This window comes from Clarias gariepinus, chromosome 9 (genome assembly GCF_024256425.1).
Source record: "Clarias gariepinus isolate MV-2021 ecotype Netherlands chromosome 9, CGAR_prim_01v2, whole genome shotgun sequence".
Classification (NCBI taxonomy): domain Eukaryota; kingdom Metazoa; phylum Chordata; class Actinopteri; order Siluriformes; family Clariidae; genus Clarias; species Clarias gariepinus.
In genome coordinates this window covers 9899644-9915879 of record NC_071108.1, presented here as the reverse complement: position 1 = coordinate 9915879, position 16236 = coordinate 9899644, and the positions used below count along the sequence as shown (strand labels likewise).

Below are 16236 nucleotides of genomic sequence, written 5' to 3'. Positions count from 1 at the left end.
TTTTGTTTTAGCGGATTACTGCACATTAAGTTTGAGTTATTGCTTATTGTACTGTACAGTACAGGGGCGGGTTAGGGGGGGAGCAGTGCTCTAGCCTGGGGTTGGTTAGTGTGAAAGGAGAGAAAGCGGAAGAAGAACACACACATGCTTACACTGAAACACGCAGGAGATCACCACCGGGTGTATCTGTCTGTCTATCTGTGGGCTTTTGTTTTAGAAATTATCCCAAAACCTGAGCATCAACGTCTCTGAAGAAACGAGTATCATGTAAGAGCATTTCTGTAACCTTCCTGTTAGTAAATGTGCCGTGTTTGTTTGTTTGTTTCAGATGTAAACAATGTGCCTTATGAATCCTCCTAACCAAAAGCATGAGTGTTTACAGAGGATGTGGTGTTTTTACTCCACTGATTGATTATCTGATTATTTTACCATCACACAAGAGTTGTACCAGGGTGTTATTTCCCACATCAAATATTATATTGCAACATAGTTACATCTTTGGTTTGAGCTCACAGATGAAAGAACAAATGACAATAAAGATACCTACTGTACCAGAATCTCCCAATTCTTAACTCGCAAGACACTCTTACTGTACATGCCCTCTCCATGTCAGTCTCTCATCAGTACTCCTAAAAATCAAAGTCCTTTATTTTCTTTCTTATAAAGTACATGATTTTAGTTTTTTTTTTTTTTTAAATAAAAAGTTAAATCTGTTAAAGCGTTTTTCTGAAATATTCTGCTGAAATATTCCCAAAAATATAATTATCATAATAGAAAACAGAGTTGGACTTGACATGCTTCCCTGGGAGTCCCATTTTGTAACTTACACTTGCTTGATACCTCTGATCTATAGTTAGTTTGTGACGGAATTACCTGTTCAATGACAAGCCAAACAGAATTAATATAAAATTATGATCAAATAGTCAATTCCTACTATAACAAACTGTAGTCACATGACAGCCTTAGTAAGCATCAATAAAAAAATCTCCTTATAAAAGGAATTGTTATCACATTTACTTTGATCTGATCTCTCTGAACTAAAATATTGACTAAATATGTACATATATTTTTAAAAAGAAGTTATATAATATATATAGTGTTTATATAATCATTTTCATATACATGTATATTTGTATATTGTTTATTTTAGAGTAAAAATATGTATTATGTAATTTTTTTGAAATCTTTTTATAGTTCACATATAAAGATATTAAAACGATAATTAACAGAATATATAAAACACCTTTTCCAATGTTTTAAACTTGTTTTAAATGAAAACAACAGGCAAAATACATTTTAATTAAAAAAATAATAATAATAAGATACTTTTTTACCACCCTGTACATAGAATGTGTCTAAATAATCAAGTGCTAAATTTACTATTTGGCCTATTTTTAACAAAAACATTTTTTTATCAGAGTGGACAGGGTTTAGTGCTGCCTAGGCAGGATTATTGTATGTCTGCGTGATCTGGCAACCCTAGCATGCACAGAGCATGTGGGTAAGAGAGTGAAAATAAAGAATGTGTACCTACAAGAAATAGTTTTTTTTTTTTTTTTTTTAGAATTAAAGCTCTAAGGAAATTAATCCATAGTTCACATCCATGCAGGAGGGATCTTTACAGATTACAGATCTACTAAGGTCAATTACGTTGCTAGCTTTTATTGATGGGTGAAAGCACACCACTGTAAAGCAAAAGATTGTGCTGTACTTCTAACCCAATATAAGAACATTTTTATAACTGCATAACCTGTCATATTTTATTCCATTCTTTTCTTTTTGTTGGTTACAGACAGTATGTCAGCATCAGAAGATTTTCTGGTGCTCCAGAGCTCTACGCTTGTGGCCCCTGTTACTGCTTTGGAGTTTCTTGGAGATGACTGCTTGTTGTCAGGTGAGTTACAGACTGGTGGTAATATGCGGGCTGTTCAAGTCAGACCCGGGGGTTTTGATTGCGCAGAACATTAGAACACAGTTATGAGAGTTGAAAACTACTGTTATTTTGTGACAAGTTATCCATCAATTTTATGGATAAGACATTCCACTCCGTGAATAGAATTATTGCAGTGGGCCCCGAGCCACCTTAGCCAAGATCATCATTCACAAACGTTTGCACCATTTAAATGTTTTTGTGGAGCTAAGAGTCTCATCACTGCACTGTGCTTGAAGTATTCTGTAAATGCCAGTCATTTTTACGTTTTCATTCACATGAAATTTCAAAGTCCCGAAAGTAGCTGTTTTACAAGACTTTTACAAGCTGTTTTACAAGTCAGCATTACCATATAAGACATCAGGATTAAAAATAGAAAATCTGAACAAACCAAACAAACTCTCCATTAATATCAACTTACAATACAGTTCTTTCTGAAACACTTTCTTTTTATTAACACAGTATATCTGCCTTATTGCCAGGTGAAGGACCCATCCTGTCCATCTTCTGTCTCCAAGCTTCACCTACACAATGTGCTTCACTTAGTGTTCTGCATAACTACCGTATCCATGGAATACGGCCCAAGCTACAAAATAATGACAGTCATGTCACTGTTCCTGAGTTGGTAGAATTAGTCATTTATGGCGGAAAAGCAGTGCGTCTCATAAACGTAAAGCCTTGTGGCCTTAGTTTGGAGGTGGCTGGCCCTCTGTTGGAGCTTCAGGATTGGGTGCTGGATGTTTCTTGGTTAAGAGGAGAGACTAAATCACTACTCGGCATATGTCTGGCTCACAACTCTGTGCTGCTTTTAGAGCCACAATCTGGAAACATCATGTCTCTCTGCTCCTGTGCAGAGGTGTGCCTTCTCTACTCTGCACTTCTGATTGGTCCAAGCTGGGAAACATCAGTGTTGGTTGGGGGGACTGTCTTCAACCAGCTGGTCTTGTGGCGACCTGAAGGGACCAAAAGAGACAGCAAGTCCCAAGTAGAGAGACGCCTGCTGGGACATAGTGGTGTGATTTTCAGCCTGTGCTACCTCCAGAGCTCCAGATGGTTGGCTTCTGCCTCAGACGATCGTAGTGTTCGTGTGTGGGATGTTGGTGTACTCGGTGCAGATGGAGGTTGTGGAGTAGAATCACCCACGTGTCTGCGAGTTCTCTACGGGCATCAGGCCCGTGTGTTCTGCGTCAGACTTTCACCAGGCTGTGTGTTCAGTGCTGGGGAGGACGGTGCCTGCCTACTGTGGGAATGGGAAGGGAATGGTAGAGTGGGTCGGACTTTAAAAGGTCATAAATCTGGTGGCATCAGAGCACTAGCCGTGAGTAAAAAGGGTGGATGGGTGGCTACAGGAGGGGCTGATGGGGGGATACGGGCATGGAGAGGTTTAGAGGGAACCAGACAGATGAAGCAATGCAAACAGGGAGATGGGCAGATAGATTTGGGCTTCAGTGGACGAGGTTGTCCTAAAGTTGTGCATTCAATTGGAGGCCATGGTGCCGTGCTTGTTTGCACCGATCGAGGAGAAGTGCTTCTGTATCAAGATGAATCATGGCGGGCAGTCTGGAATGGAAGTCAAGAATTTCAGTCTTACTGTGTGATGGAAGTATCACATGTGCAATTCCAGGATGCCTCTTTGTGGATGTGTGCAGTAGGTAATCTTTATGGAGGGGTTCAGGTGTTTGCTTTACACCATCCCAATTCAGGTGTATTACTGCAAGCAGGCCAAGGAAAGGTTCACGCTTTGCAGTGGGTGGAAGGGGATCGTTTGTGTTTGCTGGCTTCTGGTGCTGAAGGACTAGTACATAGATGGGCAGTAGAGTTGGAGGAGCATGAAACAGGCCTAAGTTTAAGACCGGAGAAGCTAACATCTTTCCTGTTGCCACCTTGTGCCAAGAGATGGCTCACTGCCGCAGTCAGACTGCAACATGGAAAGGAATCACTCTGGGTGTGTGGAGACCGCCGTGGTTCGCTTCTGCTCTACAGAGAGAGCGAGTTAAGTGGAGAGTGTGAAGTGGATAGAGAGAACAGAGATGGAGGGAGTGAGGAAGGGCAGGGAGTTTGGAGGGATGAGAACAGATGGCCTGAGAGTGCTGTGAATGACACTGCTGCTCCCATTTCCCCTGTCAACACACTGTTTGGTGTCCATGGAAAGCAAGGCGTCACAAGTGTATGTGAGCATCAGGGTTTGTTTTATAGCACCGGTCGGGACGGCTGTGTGCGAGTTCTGACAATTTGCAGGAACACTCTGCAGGTGCGGCGTGTCCATCGTGCCAGCAAAGGAATGGAGTGGCTAGAAAAGGTCCTCTTTGTAGGTTCTGATTTATTTGATGTGTATGAGGGTAGCAAACAGGAAGACAGTGAGGAGGAACAAAAGAGTATGACAGAAAGCTTGCCAGAGAATGGAGGAGTAGGCAGAAAAGAGAGAGATGGCTTGAATGACAAAGCAGGATTGAAGAATTCCATGAGAAACCAATCCGAGGATGGTGGGAGCAGAAGTGTTGCCGAGGCCCATTTTGTAATGGTTGGCTTCCATTCCATTCAGTTTGTTTTGTGGGATCCACTAAGACGTGAGAAAGTTTTCTCTTCCGCATGTGGAGGAGGACACAGGTCCTGGGCTTACATTTACCCTTCTCACACTCAAACACTCCCATCCTCACACAGTCTTGGACAAGGTACACTGATCTTTATCAAGCATGGAGCTGTAATGGCTTCTCATTCCTTGGCATCCACAGAAACCCATGTGAGAGGGCACACTCTGAAGGAAGGTCTTCATGGCCGAGGCCTGAGTTGCATTTGCCGTCTCGGTAGTGTTTGCAGAGGTGGAGCATCATCTAAAGAATGGGAGGTGCTAGTTACCGGTGGTGAGGACACCACAGTCACCGTGCTTGCAGTTGAACCTGAGCGTGGTGCTGTAAAAGCGCTGACTGTTTTATCTGACCACATCTCAAACGTTCGAACACTGACTGCTGTCCAAAGAAAACCAAAACAAGAAGCAAATACCGACAGTGGGACGAGTGCACCTTCCTCGTTCTCAGCACTGCTCTTCTCTGCTGGGGGGAGGGCTCAACTGCAGTGCTACCGGCTCCTGATTTGCTGGGATGAGCAGGTGAGCTGGCCGGTCTGTCAGGTGACTCAGGTTGCTGGGCACAGATTGGATGAGCATTGGGAGAGAAGACGAAATCGCCACAAGACTGTAAAAATGGACCCTGAAACAAGGTGTGTATGCATATATAATATAAGATAATTATATTAAGTCCCAGAATAAGATAGATCTCGGGACTTAATTAGAAACTTTGAATGTTTGGGAGTTCTGCATTGATTTGCTAGTCAAAATTAGCAAGTTAGATGTGTTGCCTTAGAGTAACCAATAGGGGGCATATTAGCATCACGAGAAGATAGCAAGACTCACACACACACACACACACACACACTTTGGCTTTTTATTCATGGTGTTCACATGCAGCGATTTTGTTAACAGCATTTTTGTATTGACTTTTAGGTACATGTCAATGGCTGTGATGCATGAAAGCACAGAGGAAATTCTCCTGACACTCGCCTGCAGTGATGGAGCAGTAAGGTGTGTGTGTGTGCGCTTGTCTACATTTGTTTAAAATCTATCAAATGGATAGATAATGGAGGCGACGTATAGCCAGTCTCTGCCAGATTTCATTGTAGCAGTCGAGAGTGTCACTAAAAATACCAGACATTATCATTCTCTCTCAGACTTTTCACTGTTGTGGAGGACAACGGGAAGGTTGAGCTGCTCTGGGAGACTTTTTATCATCAGCGGTGTGTCCTCAGTGTTGCCTCTCATAGCTTTGAGGACCCACAGGGCAAGCAGTGAGTAAACACTAAGTACTGTACCTTAATAAAAAAAAGTACCTTAATAATGTTTTTTTTATTTATTTATTTATTTCTTCACGACATTCTCTTGTCTCTCCCACTCCCACCCACCCCAGGCATGTGTTGTTGTTTAGTGGGGCTACAGATGGTGCTGTAGTTCTGTGGGATCTGACTACAGTGTTGGACAGTAAATCCAAGGACAGCTGGCACGGTGAGTCAGCAGGCTGTGACAACTTGGTCCTCATGTATAAGCTAGACAAAGTAGGAGAGCTGGTCCAGGGTCAGATATTTACACACATGTTTGCATAAATGTACACTTAAAAAAGAAATGTCGAAAACTGACCTTAGATCATCTGCATACAGTATATACAGTGTCACATAGAGCCAGGGAAGGAGGTTAAAAGCTATTATCCTGTATATAGTTAACCTATATAAAAAAAAAATTATAAGAGGTATATAGTAAAAAAAAATGTATAGGTTTCCTCTGGGTACTCCAGTTTCCTCCCAGGAAACAGAACGGAACGGTTCTCAATGAGTCGTCAAGTCCCGAGTTGTTCGTTCCTTTGTCACGTGACTCCCGTAGACGCTATGCAGTGCTGTACACAGGAAACAGGATTGGCATTCCCAAATTGCCCATAGTGTATGTGTGAGTGAGTGTGTGTATGTGTCTGCCCTGTGATGGATTGGCACCCTGACCAGGGTGTACCCCGCCTCGTGCCCTAAGCCTCTTGGGAGGGGCTCCAGGCCCCTGCGAACCTGAATTCAGGATAAATGGCGATGAGTGAGTGAGTGAGTGAGTGAGATAAAAGGTGTAAACTTTATTCCAAGTATTAAAATTGCGTTTGGTAGCTGTTCATGCGAACTCTCAATATGCATTCTCTCAGTGTAGCAAGCTCAGCAACAAAACGTCTGGAAGATAAATGAAGTCAATGAATTATTTTCTTTGTAAAGGAAAAACCCTTTCACAATATCTAGCCAAGTCATAAACACTCTGGAGGATTGATGAGAAGAATGATGGGAAGAGAAGTATATATTGAAGAAAAAGAAGGACTTCATACTGCGGCATCATCATCAAACATTGTGGAGGAGCTGTTTATGACATGGGCATGCATGGCTGACAGGAACTGGGACACTGGTGTTTATTGACGATGTGGCTGCTGATAGAACCATAGGGCTATATTTTCTATACTTAATTGGAACTTAAATGGAATGAACTTCACACCATTTACATTCTTCACAAATTAAATTTGGCCATCAAACTGCTTTTCAGTCAGTAGTTCAATTACTTTTGAATCTGTAGAAATAAAGGGATTGTGTAAAATGGCTGTAATTCATAAGGGTAATAAAAAATAGTTAAACCTCTTAAATGACGTTTTACACTTTAATCACATCTTGATTTAAAAAAAAACTGCGTCCAAATACTTACAAAACTGACTGTTGCATTGTTGCGACAGTTCTGGTAACCTTCAAAGCCAAACTTAATGAAGGAAGAATATACAGTATAAACATTGGAATACAGATATATAAAGGTTGCATGGCAGTACATGGTGATATTGGTGTGTATATATGTGTGTGTGTGTGTGTGTGTGTGTGTACTGTACATAGACATTGTGTGTAAATTTTTTGACTTGACATGTTTTCAGCCAGTAATTTTATCAGTGAACAGAAATATTTAATCCGCCTCTTGACGTACTCATTGTGTTACCTGCACCTTTATGGAAGTGTTTTTTATGTGTTTTAGGTCCATCTGCTCCCTGCATCTCGCTCCCTGTTCATCAGAGTGGAGTAAACACCCTTGTAATATCTACTGAAATGGGGCAAATGGACAAAGACGTTATAACTGTGGCCAGTGGCGGTGATGACGGACAGCTGTCAGTATTTAGGATTCGAGTGCAATTCAATCATAAGGTCATGTTTCCAGAGCTGCTCTCTCACTGGACAGTAGCGTTAGCTCACTCGGCCCCACTAACAGCCCTGAGTGCTCTTAATTGTGCAACGCTGGTGTCCACATCTCCAGACCAGCGTGTGTGTGTGTGGCGCGTGTGTTGCGATGGACTTCGGCACCAAGCGACAGTGTTCTCACACACTGCAGACGCTGCCGGACTGTGGGCGTGGCACAGGAAAGGAACGGAATTACAGACTGAAGACTGCGTGGTGGTTTGTGGGCAGGGCTTGCAACTCTTTAAGTTAACGATGGGGAAAAAGCCAGAGAAAACGAGAAAAGAAGAGGAACGTCAGAAAGTGATGTTTGCAGACTATTTCGCCAAAGTATAAGCCATTAAAATATTTATTACTTGATTCAGAGGACTGACCAAAGCAAGCTCCGATTGATTTTAATGTACATTTTTACCATTAAAAATTAAATCTATTTTAATTTATCGTAACCTGTTTTGTACATTTTATTTGCCCTGGGATTTTATTAGTTTGTTTTTTTTTTTTTTGACAGGAAGCTTTAATGGTGCCTATACAGTCGATGTGCCAATGGAAATGCATACATGTGCACTGTTTGTGTGGATTATTTAAGTGATCATGTAAAATTTATAGAAGGACAGTATTGTGAGCAATTCAAAACAAATAAATAGGAGGTGTGTTTAAGTGCAGAATAACGGAACGCAATAATGAGAGTAAACCTTACCTTTATTTCTCTATAATAATTCCTTGCTACACGAATGCACTTACAGTACATCAGCATTTTAATAGCGCTTGGATACCGTCTTGACTGAAAGTTTTACCAGTATGCCAGAGACATGAGCGGACCGCCTGCTTCACTTAGAAACGCTGGCCTCCCAGGAACTCCTTTATAAGAAATTTATAAGAAATGTCCCGGTATAACTTAAACACCCGTTGTAAATTAAAATAAATGATAATCAGCCAGTAATACAAACCATAATAAAGTATAAACACTATTATGAAAGTGTAAAATATGCAGCTGTTTTGCTACTGGGTTGTAAATTATGGGTTAAAACACTAGAAGGTGTGGCATTATATGAAAATGACCTTGTCAAATCATGTGACCAAACGTGAAGCGGAGGTACTGGATTCTTTGTTGAAAATGCCAAATATGTACGTGGACAAAATTGTTGGTAACCTTCTGTTAAAGAAAGAAAAACTCACAATGGTTATTGAAATAACTTAAAATTGACAAAAGTCATAATTAATAGAAATTTACTGTGAATTAACTAATGAAAATCAGACATTGCTTTGGAATTTTAGTTCAATAGAAGCATTTTAAAAAACAAACTAATAAAATTGACCTGGACAAAAATGATGCTAACCGTAAATTAATATTTTGTTGCACAACGTTTCCAGACAATCCCTTCAATCACGTGATTTCTGGAACTCTTAATGAGATGTCTGGACCTGACGACAGGTATTTTGACCCATTTCTCATGAGCAAACTGCTCCAGCTGTCTCAGTGTTCAAAGGGTGCCTTCTCAATGTTGCACGTTTCTGCTCTTTCCACAGATGTAGGATTTAGATTAGGGCTCACAGAAGGCCCTTTCAGAATAGTCCAATGTTTTGTTCTTGGCCATTCTTCTGTGTTTTCAGCTGTGTGTTTGGGGTCTGTAATCTGTTAGAGGACCAATGGCCTGTGCCGGAGACCAAGCTTTCCAACACCAGGCAGCACATTTTGCTCCATAATGACTTGATAGTCTTGTGATTTATTTGTACCCTGCACAGACTAAAGACACCCTGTGCCAGATACAGCAAAGGAGTCCTAGGACATAACCGAGCCGCCTTCATGCACAGTATAGTCTTCTTTTCTTTGTGTACATAGAGCTGACACGACTTGCCAAAAAGTTATCTCGTCTGTCCAAAAGACATTCATACAAAAGTTTTTTGGCTTGTCAATTTTGGCAAATCCCAGTTTTTTTTCTTATTATTTTCCTTCTTCTTCTTTTTTTATGATTTGCTTTGAACAGTGGAGTCTGTCCCCTCGGTAGTCTTCCATTAAGACCACTTTGCCACAAAGTACAACAGATGGTGCAATCCGACACTGAAGTACCTTGACCTTGGAGTTCACCTCTGATCTCTTTGTAAGTTGTTTTGGGCTCTTTGGTTACCGTTAGTATTATCTGTCTCTTCAACTTGTCATCATTTTTCCTTTTGCAGCCATGTCCAGAGAGGTTGGCTACAGTTCTGTGGTCTATATATATTTTGTTCCAATTTCCTGAGACAACTCTTTCCTTATCTTTCTGTGGTCCATGTTCAGTGTGGTCCACACCATGACACCAAACAGCACACTGGTTACTTTTAACCATTTAAATAGACATACTGACTGAATACAAGTCTGAAGGCACACACCCGTGATGCTAATTACAGGACACACAAGTCCCTATGGTCAAATTATTTCTAGTCTTTTCTAGGGGTACCATAATTTTTGCCCAAGCCAAGACACACTTTTACTTTGTCGGTGTGCTCTGATTAATGCTTATAATTAAGTCGATTTTGTTGGAACATTAACATATAAGCATATTGTAAAAAAATATAAGAAATAGATATATTAAATCAAATTCAATATATTATCAAGTAGATTGTTGAATATAAAATTACATACATTCATCAAATTCAAATTTTATTTGTCACATACACAGTCATACACAGTACGATATGCAGTGAAATGCTTACACGACCGCCAGTGACCTCAAAAAAATAAATAAATAAATTAAAAAAAAAAAAAAAAAATATATATATATATATATATATATATTTAACAAGAAATAATAACGAGAAATATAAAAATAGAAAAGGGGCACAAGAAATAAATAAATATCTTAACTTTAAGAAAGTTGAACAACATATACAAGTTTTTAAAATATAAGAAATATAAACCTATCTGTACAGACAAAAATGTATTTAAATGCAATTAAGATATACATTTGAATATATTTTAATATATTCTCAGTATATGAAAAGTGGCAGTTCTTTATGTATTTTTTATATATTGTAATATATAAATACAATATATTATTCTGTATATTGTAAATATAATTTTTGAATATGAAAATCTATTTTTCTGTTAATTATTAGTTAGTATTAGTTAGTGGAGCAACAAGAAATATTTTTAAATCTTTTCAATTTACCAGTAGATCAGAACACTAAATCATTTAATATATTGACAGTTTATATATAGAGAGACATATTTTCTTTGCGTAAGGGCAATTAACCTAATCCGTGTGTCTTTGGATTGTGGGAGAAAACCAGAGTCCCCGGAGGAAACCCACCAAGCACGGGGAGAACATGCAAACTCCATGCACACAGAGACGGGAATCAAACCTTGCCCGGAATCGAAATTGGACCCTGTACAAGGCAACAGTGCTAACCACTAAGCCACTGTGCTGCCTAAATGAACATACATAAATAAGTTATAAATTGTGGTTAAATGAACAGAGTCAGTACTTGTATCAGATTACAGGCTAGGCAGACTCAGAGCTCGTCTGTTATTGAGGTAATATGATTAAATCAAATTCACAATGTCATGTTGAGTAAATTATTCCCCAGAGGTGTTTTTTGTCCGTTTTTATTTTTTGCAAGTATGGCATGACTTTGCATGCTCTGTGATTGCGTACAGGCCTATGGGACAGTGTGTGTGTTTGTGCACGTCTGTGTGCGGGTCATGAAACAAGGGTCAGTATCAGGGGGCTTGGTTGCATTGGTGAGCATAAATATTTTACTCTCTTCTCAGATATCTCTTTGTTCATGAAGTAACCAGCTGCCAAGCACCCTAACCACTCTAACATGTGAAATAAAATATGAGGACAAAGCATTCAGTGCTTTAGAGGGGTTTGGTACAAAGACTCATTGCGCTCATTGCGCAAGTTAATAAGCATGCACAGAAAGAAAGTGCATGTTACCACTGCTAAGTAGGAGTGGACGACTAAAGAAAACTTATTTATGGCAAAAAGATGAGCATGGGAAAGTATAAAGACAGCACTAAGTGGAAAATATCAACCATCTGAAACAAAAGCATGAAGGAAGGCTGACAAAAGGTACTAGAACATTTTAAATATGTACTTTACAATGTTATTTTACTACAGATTTTACCGACTAATTACAGGATATTTTATTTATGGTCTTAATAATAGTCTTATTATGTCTCTTAGACTTACAATGTCCTGTGTGCCAGTGTGAGCTCTTTTTGGAAGGTAGGATGTCTCATTTCAAGAGGACATCCAAGGACAAACCTGATGGAAAAGAAAGAAATGAAAGATCAGCGCAGAGACCAAAGAGAAAAGGGGCTAAAAGTTCTACAAACAATGTAATTATTCACAATAAAAAAACCTACAATTTTACATAATGACGTGCACTCACACGAACACAGTCATTTGTACAGATTAACAGCATGGTGCATGTTCTCAACCCACAGACTGGGGAAAGGCTTCCAAGTATTGGTTCTTTGCAGACTAGGGCAACGGGTATGTTTTATCATTATGCTTTGTGCATTAATTATAAAAGTAATGAAGTTTATTTTATTGCTAATAATTTATCTATCTATCTATCTATCTATCTATCTATCTATCTATCTATCAACATTATAACACATGTGATGGCTTTTAAAATAACCGCCATGATGCTTGTCTGCATAAGTGCCTCATTCTTTTAATTGTCCACTTGATAGCCTGTTATCAGGCTTATTGATGGTCATGTACTTCACTTTCATCTTTGTCCAAGCTTTTAACACAGAGACATTCAAGCTCAGTAACTGATAACACATGCACGTGCTCGGGTAGTTTATGTTACTGCTAAGATGTACATGAGATAAGAGTCCAGAGCGAAAATACTCTGGAACATACTGCTAAGGGAGGTGCACTGATAAGCATTTATATGACTGTTCTTGAAACCGTTACATAATATTATAATGTTACATAAAGAATAAATGCCAGTGCATCCATTTTAATATTTCTTAATACTATTTTTGTCTCTTTGTCAGAGAAATCAGTCACTCCCGCCCAGGCCGGGAAAAGAAAGCATGTTCAGCCTCCCATCACTACTGCCCTCCAGAACAGCTTCATGGCACCCTGGGAAGGCTCCTCCAATTCGGAGTCCTCGTTTACCAGCATTCCTTCTGTTTCTTCTCATCCTTCTGATCTTTCTCCTCTTCCTTCTCCTCCCCCTCCTCCTCGACCCCCTGCACTGAACAAATCATCCGAGAATTCAAAATCTCCAAATCCACCGCCGGCAATCAGAGCCTCCAAGCCCAGTAGTCAGCAAAGCGTTAGTGTGAAGCGACGACTCCTACCTTTGAGAGGATCCTCCAGACCCCCGCACTTACCTCCACTGCGCAAAGTTACAAATCTCAGTTTTTCACGAAGCTTTACGTTCTCGTTTTTTGAGCTGCCGTGGCATCAGTCACTGCAAAACCGAGCAGATCGACTCAAAGAGATTGTTGTGATTCTGAGGAAGATACAGTACTGATTGAACTGCATTCATTTTCCCTGTATTTTTTCGGCCAGACTCGATTCCCGTGCTTGGGGGGTTTCCTCCGGGTACTCCGGTTTCCTCCCACAGTCCAAAGACATGCAGATTATGCTGATTGGTGTTCCCAAATTGCCCGTAGTGTGTGAGTGAGTGTATGTGTGTGTGCCCTGCGATGGATTGGCACCCTGTCCAGGGTGTACCCTGCCTTGTGCTCTAAGCCTCCTGGGATAGGCTCCAGGCCCTCCACGACCCTGAATACAGGATAAAGCGGTATAGATGGTGAGTGAGTTATTATTTATGTAATTTGTCTAGCTGATCAGTTACTTGATTCGGTTTTATTGTATGAGATACCAAACGAAACAATTTAAAAATAAGTTTCAAATTGAAACCAATAGCAATTTCAATCTGACTAAAAAAGTCATGGTAATAAATGCATGATACATCACTTTGTAATGTACTGCAGGTTAATTGTATTTTTTTTATTAGTATTATAATCATGGACAAAAGAAACACTGCACATATAATTTTTTTTCCAAAGTTGATTTCTATCAAATCACTAAGATTTTATACAAAAGTCTGTGTCCATCAGCAGCAGAAATTCAATATTCAGACAGCACTGACAATGACATAGACTCAACATTGTCCCACGATGCGGCCTCCTTGTAGCTGCGTAACCCTAGAATGCCAACAGCAGTAGTGGTAGCGTTTTCTCCACCATTTCTCGTCAAGTTAGTCTGATTTGTCTGGACATTGTCTAGACGTAGGGCAATCAGCAGTGGAACCAGTGTTCAGGATCTCTTCCATAGCCTGGGAATGGTATTCATACGGTGTCTGGCGACATCTGTTTGAGTGGCACCAAGTTGAAGCATTATTATTGTGGTTTTCGTAAAAGTATATAAAAGTATATACATATCTTTGGGTAATTTTTATAGGGCAGCATTTCTTTTGTCCATGTATATACATGAGTGCACCAATATTAAATGTATTTTTACCTGACATCATTATTATTATGTGCCTTCATAAAATAATTAATTATAAGTTAATAAGTTATTGACACTGGTACGTCTCATGTTTTCATATGCCTTGATGGACCACTCCAAAATCCAAAAGGTCAACCTACTGTTAATAATACCTGGATGACTAGGATATTTTTTGTTATATTGCCTTCAGTAATGATACACATAGTGTGTAATAATTAACCTTTTTGCAGTGGTTCACTAAAGCTTTCATCATTGGTGTTCTTGGTTAAAACTGACCAGGCCTGTTGAAACAGTTGATAAAACATTTTTTAAACCATTACCCCTTTTAGACAACCCAATTTCTGGACATTCACACAAGATTTTCTTTTTCTTGTGTATTTGCTTTTTCCTTTGTGTAACTACATAATAAAAAACATCTAAGCAGGTTTCCGTATTTTTTTCAGTAATTTAGCCAAATAAGATCTCAGATGAAAAAAAAAACAGAGATGGAAAAAATATAGTTTTCATTGTGCCATTATTTATTTAACAAAAATAAAGCCAAAAAGAATAAAACTAGTACTAAGTCCACCCTCTCCTACACAGCATTTAGGTAAGTTGCAGTCTGCCACTGATTATCATTAGCCCTTGATTAATTGATCATCAGCAGGTTTGCAGACCTCTATAAGGTCTGACACAATGCCAAGAAGGATAGACATAAGCCATGCTTTTAGAGAAGTGATTGTCATTGCACATCACTCTGGAAAGGGTTATAAAACCATTTCCAAGCAATTTGGAGTTCAGCATTCTACAGTGAAAAAGATTATCCACAAGTGCAAAGCAATCAAGACAGTTACCAATCATCCCAGGAGTGGATGTTCTACCACTTTTATACCGAGGTCAGACTGTGTAATGCGTAAAGAAAACCCATGAGCTACATCTCAGACTCAGATTGAGCATGTTTCCCTGAAAGCACAATTAGAAGAAGACTGAACAAGTGCGGTTTATTTGAAAGGGTTGCCAGAAGAAAGGCTCTCCTGTCTACAAAGAACATGGACGCATGACCGAGGTTCGCAAAACTGCATCTGAACAAACCAAAACTATACTGGAACAGTGGATTATGGACAGAAATGGCCAAAATGAATTAGTTTGGCATTAATGCCCAGTGTCATGTTTGGTGGAAATCAAATAGTATTTCAGCAGAAACACATCATATGCACTGGTGAAGGGGTAATGATTTGGGCTTGTTTTGCAGGCACAGGACCTGGGTACCTTGCAGTCAATGAGTCAACCATGAACTCCTCTCTATGCCAGAGTATTCTAGAGGCAAATGTGAGGCCATCTGTCTGGCAGATAAACCTTGATCAAAATTAGGCCATGCAACAGGACAATGATCAGAAGCACACCAGAATATCTACATCAGAATGGCTGGAGAAATAAAAGAATCAAGGTTTTGGATAGCCTAGTTAAAGTCATATGAGTTATATGTTGTTTGTACTGATGTACACAAAAAACATATAATTTAGTAGCTATATGTTGTTTGTACTGATGTTTTGCACAAAAAAAAAAATAAAAAAAGGTTGGACTAACTTTGTTGAGGAAAATTAATACATTATGTGCTATGTTTTATTTTAGATATAAATCAGAGACCAGAGGAAAACCTTACTGAGTTCTAATCTTGTTAAAGATTAAACAAGATTCTTGCATTTTAAGCATTACAATTTAATCATTTTAAAGCGTAATCAAAAGTGCCGACCTGTGACGTAAAGAATAACGAATGTTTACAGGTTTTGCAAACTGTTTGGATTCAGTCAAAGGGATGTAAACGATCAGTGTTGCAACAACAACAACAAAAAAAACAAACAGAAAAGAACAGAAAACTGACAAATAGTATTAAGTACACTAAAATACAGATGCATGCATGTAAAAAATACAATAAAAAGACATGCACATACTTCCGGACATGATTACTGGGTGTGTTTAATGATTATGAAATGACCCCATGTCACCATATCTGCCTGATTACAAACACAAGCAAACAGTGATTGATTATTAGATGAACACATCCACTCATGAGTAAAGGAATTT

General features: G+C 39.3%; 2 protein-coding genes across 3 annotated transcripts; both read left to right on the top strand.

The window, feature by feature from the left end:
* Positions 1-34: 34 nt before the first annotated feature.
* On the top strand, positions 35-8121 carry wdr6 (WD repeat domain 6). The gene is made up of 7 exons (XM_053504892.1): positions 35-267; positions 1793-1894; positions 2413-5146; positions 5430-5507; positions 5654-5770; positions 5890-5984; positions 7515-8121. The coding sequence occupies exons 2-7, from the start codon at positions 1798-1800 to the stop codon at positions 8045-8047; spliced, it is 3654 nt and encodes a 1217-aa protein (XP_053360867.1). The 5' UTR covers positions 35-267; positions 1793-1797; the 3' UTR covers positions 8048-8121.
* Positions 8122-11489: 3368 nt separating this feature from the next.
* On the top strand, positions 11490-15446 carry LOC128530778 (serine/arginine repetitive matrix protein 1). 2 transcript variants are annotated; one of them, XR_008361153.1, is made up of 5 exons: positions 11490-11763; positions 11878-12032; positions 12141-12189; positions 12705-13471; positions 15404-15446. XR_008361153.1 is itself a non-coding variant. In XM_053504896.1 (4 exons), the coding sequence occupies exons 2-4, from the start codon at positions 11925-11927 to the stop codon at positions 13187-13189; spliced, it is 642 nt and encodes a 213-aa protein (XP_053360871.1). In that variant the 5' UTR covers positions 11490-11763; positions 11878-11924; the 3' UTR covers positions 13190-14142. The 2 variants fall into 2 exon arrangements, 1 of the variants encoding a protein (XP_053360871.1); XM_053504896.1 differs by lacking the exon at positions 15404-15446 and having other exon boundaries at positions 12705-14142.
* The last annotated feature ends 790 nt before the right edge of the window (positions 15447-16236 follow it).

Coding starts and splice junctions, on each gene's coding strand:
- wdr6 (XM_053504892.1), top strand. CDS start 1,798: ATGTCAGCATCAGAAGATTTTCTGGTGCTCCAGAGCTCTACGCTTGTG. Junction 5,771..5,889: donor GAGGACCCACAGGGCAAGCA/GTGAGTAAACAC, acceptor CACCCACCCCAG/GCATGTGTTGTTGTTTAGTG. Junction 5,985..7,514: donor ATCCAAGGACAGCTGGCACG/GTGAGTCAGCAG, acceptor TATGTGTTTTAG/GTCCATCTGCTCCCTGCATC.
- LOC128530778 (XM_053504896.1), top strand. CDS start 11,925: ATGTCTCATTTCAAGAGGACATCCAAGGACAAACCTGATGGAAAAGAA. Junction 12,033..12,140: donor CTAAAAGTTCTACAAACAAT/GTAATTATTCAC, acceptor CTCAACCCACAG/ACTGGGGAAAGGCTTCCAAG. Junction 12,190..12,704: donor TTTGCAGACTAGGGCAACGG/GTATGTTTTATC, acceptor TCTCTTTGTCAG/AGAAATCAGTCACTCCCGCC.